The sequence below is a fragment of the Arachis ipaensis genome, chromosome B05 (assembly GCF_000816755.2).
Source record: "Arachis ipaensis cultivar K30076 chromosome B05, Araip1.1, whole genome shotgun sequence".
Lineage (NCBI taxonomy): Eukaryota > Viridiplantae > Streptophyta > Magnoliopsida > Fabales > Fabaceae > Arachis > Arachis ipaensis.
In genome coordinates this window covers 81,135,464-81,140,815 of record NC_029789.2, presented here as the reverse complement: position 1 = coordinate 81,140,815, position 5,352 = coordinate 81,135,464, and the positions used below count along the sequence as shown (strand labels likewise).

Below are 5,352 nucleotides of genomic sequence, written 5' to 3'. Positions count from 1 at the left end.
AAGCTATTATTTGCGTTCTTAATTCCTGAATTATTGTTTAATGCTTTTGAATACAAAACACCTCTTTTTGCTGGATTTTTTATTTTAATAAATAAATTAATTATAATAATTACTAAAATAAATAATTTAAAAAATATTTACCGAAATAAATACCCCTCTCTTATCTCGTTTACATTGTAAACAAGATAATTTTGCACGTATCTTGTTTACTATGTAGACGAGATATGTGTAGTTTTTCAATTTTCATATATCTCCTTTAACACTACGGGCGTTGTGAACGAGTTACTTATATAGGTGCATCTAAGCCTTATTTCGTTTACAGTGTAAACGAAATAAGTATGTGCATAGAGTAAACGAGATAAGCCACACGTCAGATCACGTATACAAATGTGATACGTGTACTTGCTAACATGTCTTATCTTGTTTACATTGTAAACGAGATATATGTATTTATAAATATAAAAATATATTTTCTGAAAATAATAAAAAATTAATAATATCAATAATCCAAACTTTTAGCATGCAATTAGTACTTAAAAAGGTTGGTAGAGGAGATTAAAATGGATATGTTTGATCAATTAGTACTCAAAAAGAGTACATAAAAAATTTTAGATTAAATTTTAGATCGATTGAATTGATTTAAATTTGAAAAATAAAAAACTCGTACGATGTTCAAGTTCCATTATGAGAATAAATACGGTAATTGTGCCCATTCCTAAAAATTAAAAGATGGGAAGCGTGAAGTTAATAGATAAATAAAATAAAGAAAGAATGGGGAGATAACTGTTTTAATTGTGTGTTAGGGAGATAAATAAAATAGAAGAAAAGTGGGAGATAACCGTTTGCCAATTGTTAGGAGAGGTTGATGGGATAAATAAAATAGCGAAGAGTAGGAGATAATGGTTTGCCAATTCGTTAGTAAAGGTTTGCCAATTGTTAGGAGAGGTTTGCCAATTATATACTCCCACACAACAAACAAAATTTGAAATATAATTATATTTAAATTATATTTCAAATTTTTAATGCAATAAACGAAATTTTAAATATATATAATTTGAATTTAAAAATTAATACATACAAAATTAAAAAATTTTGTCAATTAGAAACAATAGTATTAACAGTGGGTAGTTAGAAAAAAGGTAATCGTATTAATAGTGGGTAGTTTAATGGTGCACTTATGTGCTTCTATGTAAATGTGTTGACGTGCTTATTTTCAACGCACTCCCTCAGGGGTCCGTAACGACCTTCGCGGACATAACCCGATGCTTTCTGGCACAGTTTACCATGCGTATTGCTAAGGCAAAGCACCCGATCAACCTTCTGGGGGTAACTCAAAGAAGCGGAGAACCGACTAGGAAGTATCTGGATAGGTTCAATGATGACTGTTTGGAGATTGACAGCCTAACCGACTCGGCGGCCAGTTTGTGTCTGACAAACGGATTGTTGATTGAAGATTTCAGGAAGCACCTCACCACCAAACATGTATGGACAATGCGAGAAATTCAAAATGTGGTGAGGGAGTACATCAACGACGAGGAGGTCAGTCAAGTGGTGCCAGCCAACAAGCAGCAACCCGCCGGTCACCCTACTCGTCAACCCGGTAATTGGGAAAGGCCTAAGGAGCACTCCAAGGACGGAGGACCAGCTAAAACCTTCAAGCCGTTCCCCCAGGTAGGTAGGTTCACTAACTACACCCCTGTGACGGCCCCAATCGTCGAGGTGTACCAACAGATAGCCGACAAAGGCATCTTGTCAAAACCTCGCCAGCTCAAGGAGAGAACTGGAGGGAACAAAAACCTCTACTGTGACTACCACAAGGGTTTTGGTCATAAAACACAGGATTGTTTCGACTTGAAGGATGCTCTGGAGCAGGCAATCCGAGAAAGTAAGCTAGCGGAATTCTCTCACCTCATAAGAGAACCGAGAAGACGAGAGCGTGATCGACCTGAAGATGACAAGGGCCCAGCGGTGAAGCCAAGACAAGAGCCCGAAGAGGACAACGACCGCGGCCTTACCATTATGAACGTCGTGGTCGGAAGAGATACTGCACCAAGGTCGAAGTCGACAGCAAGAAAGGATGCTAAAATCTTGGCCGTGTCATCTGGCAGCTATGCGCTCCCCCTCGGGAAAGCCCCGACAGTATCATTCGGACCAGAGGACCAATGGTTCCATGATGTACCGGATAACCCCCCATGGTCATAACAGCAAAAGTGGGAACTGGGTTGGTCAAGCGAATTCTCGTTGACACCGGAGCTGACTCGAACATCATATTCCGAAATGTGTTTGATGTTTTGGGCCTCCAAGAAGCCGGCCTAAAAACCCACCAGCACGGGGTGGTCGGCTTTGGGGATAACTTTATCAAGCCCGATGGAATAATCTCCCTTCCGGTCTCCATAGGAGGGGGTCAGAGAAAGAGGTCGCTAATGGCGGAGTTTGTTGTTCTAAGGGACTCTGCGGCCTACAACCTTATCTTGGGAAGGAAAATCGTCAACGAGTTCAGAGCAGTAATATTTACCATGCTACTGATGATGAAATTCGTGGCTGACGATGGGTCGGTGGGATCCATCAAGGGAGATCTGGAAACGACGGACGCGTGCGACAATGCTAGCCTCTCCCTAAGGAAGAAGTCAAAAGAGGCATCCGGGGTTTTCCTAGCTGATGTAGATGCTAGGGTCGACGACAAGCTGAGACCGGAGCCTGAAGGAGACCTCGAAAATTTTTGGGTCAGCGACTCAGGAGACAAGTTCACCTTTGTGAACAGAAACCTCCCACACAATTTAAAAGAGCCATTGGTGGAGATGATTCGGGCAAATAGCGATCTGTTCGCCTGGACACCAGCCGACATGCCGAGGATCAACCCCTAGTTCATGTCACACTACCTGGCTGTGAAGACAGAGGCCAAGCCCGTGGCACAAAGAAGAAGAAAGATGTCTCAGAAGAGAGCCGACGAGGTGGTCAAGAAAACGGCTAGTCTGCTAAAAGCAGGGCTCATCCGAGAACTAGACTACTCGACCTGGCTGTCAAACGTAGTCTTGGTTAAGAAAGCCAATGGGAAGTGGAGGATGTGTGTAGACTACTCCAACCTCAACAAGGCATGCCCCAAGGACTGCTTCCCCCTCCCTAACATTGATGCACTAATGGACGCGGTCGTAGGGTACCGCTTCCTAAGTTTCATGGACGCGTACTCTGGCTACAACCAGATTCCGATGCACCGGCCAGACGAAGAAAAAACGGCATTCATAACGTCAGGGGGCACATACTGCTATAGGGTAATGCTGTTTGGACTAAAGAATGTGGGAGCTACCTATCAGAGGCTCATGAACAAGGTGTTCGATAACCTTATCGGTAGGTCGGAAGAATTGTGTGTGGATGACATCCTAGTCAAGACCACCCAAGCAGAAGACCTCGTCGGTGACCTAGAGATCGTGTTTGCGTCCCTCCGACGACACAATATGAGGCTTAATCCCCTCAAGTGCACTTTCGGCATGGAGGTTGGGAAGTTCTTGGGGTTCATGATAACCCAGGTGGGAGTCGAGGCTAACCCTGAGAAGTGTGAAGCAATCTTGCAAATGACAAGCCCGGGATGTGTCAAAGACGTACAGAGACTAGCAAGAAGACTCATGGCCCTATCTCGATTTCTTGGCGCGTCAGTGGCCAAAGCCCTTTCGTTCTTCAACTTGATGAAAAAAGGAATAGTTTTCGAGTGGACCCTAGCGTGTGAGGAGGCCTTCAACAACTTCAAGAACATAATCTCGGCGCCCCCTGTCTTTGGTAAGCTAAGATATGGCGAAACGTTGTTCTTATACTTAGTAGTGATGGACGAAGCCTTGGCAGCCGTCCTGGTACGAGAGGAAGGGAGAACTCAGCAGTCGGTCTACTTTGTTAGCAAAGCCTTACAGGGGGCAGAGTTGCGATACAATAAATTGGAAAAGTTGGCATATACGCTCTTGACCTCGTCCCGAAGGTTGCCACAGTACTTCTAGGGACATCAGGTAGTCATCAAGATAGATCAAGCGATCCACGAAGTTTTGCAAAGGCCCGATCTGGCGGGAAGAATGATGACTTGGGCAATTGAGCTATCTCAGTATGACCTGCAGTATGAACCCAGACACGCAATCAAAGCCCAGGCGATGGCCAATTTCCTGGTAGAAGTGACGGGAGACCTCCATGAAGTACCAAGCATGTGGATGGAGCTTCCAACCAAACGTTTGGAGGTGCATGGATTATCCTGGAGAGCCCAACCAGGGTGGTGTACGAGCAATCAATCAAATTCGAGTTCCCGGTGTCCAATAACCAAGCAGAGTATGAAGCCCTTCTTGGTGGCCTGGTCTTGGCAAGGGAAGTCGGAGCAATCAAGGTGGAGGTATGCAGCGACTCTCAGGTCGTCACATCACAGATTATTGGAACATATTAAGCCAGGGATTCCCTGCTGCAAAAGTACTTGGAAAAAGTAAAAAATCTAAGTAAAGAATTTGACGAGATCGTGGTGCAACATATCCCAAGGAAGAGGAACACCCGAGCTGATCTCCTATCAAAGTTGGCGAGCACAAAGCGAAGGACGGGGAACCGATCTCTAATACAGGGTTTAGTGAAAGAACCAAAAGTCACTTTACACATAACCCGAATGGCTGACGTCTCCTCATGGATAGACCCAATCACTAACTTTTTGGAAAACGGTAAACTCTCCGATGACGACAAGGCTGCAAAAGCGCTGAGAAGGGAAGCAGCCAAGTATACGATAATACAAGGCCAGCTATTTAAGAAAGGGCTGAGCCAACCTCTGTTGAAGTGCCTACGCCCCGACCAGACGGACTACGTGTTAAGCGAACTCCACGAAGGATGTTGTGGCCACCATATTGAAGGAAAGGCCTTGGCTCAGAAGCTTGTTGAGGCCGGTTACTATTGGCCCTCGATGATGTCGGACTCCCAAAAGTTCGTAAAGAAATGTAGGAGATTGTCGCCATCGACTATTACACCAAGTGGGGTGAGGCCAAGCCGTTGGCCAGCATATCCTCAGAAAATTGCCGAAAGTTCATGTGGAGGCAAGTAATCTCCATGTTTGGAGTCCCCGGAGCCGTCATCTCGGACAACGGAACACAGTTTACCGACAAAAAGTTCGGAGAATTCCTTGCCGGCTTATGGATAAAGCAGAAGTTCTCATCCGTCGAGCACCCCCTGATAAACCACTATTTTATGGTTTATCTTGTGCTCAATTGAGTGGTTTTATCAAGTTTTTGCACACTTATTCATATAATTTGCATGATTTTACAATTCCTTCCTAGTTTTATTCTATGGTTGAAAACTTGCTTCCTAAGCCTTTAAATTGTGTAGTTTTAATTCCTCTTTTTACCA

The 5,352-nt window shown here is 44.1% G+C and overlaps 1 protein-coding gene across 1 annotated transcript; it reads left to right on the top strand.

Moving 5' to 3' along the window:
* LOC107640730 lies at positions 4,625-5,050 on the top strand. The gene has a single exon (XM_016344231.1). The coding sequence runs from the start codon at positions 4,625-4,627 to the stop codon at positions 5,048-5,050; it is 426 nt and encodes a 141-aa protein (XP_016199717.1).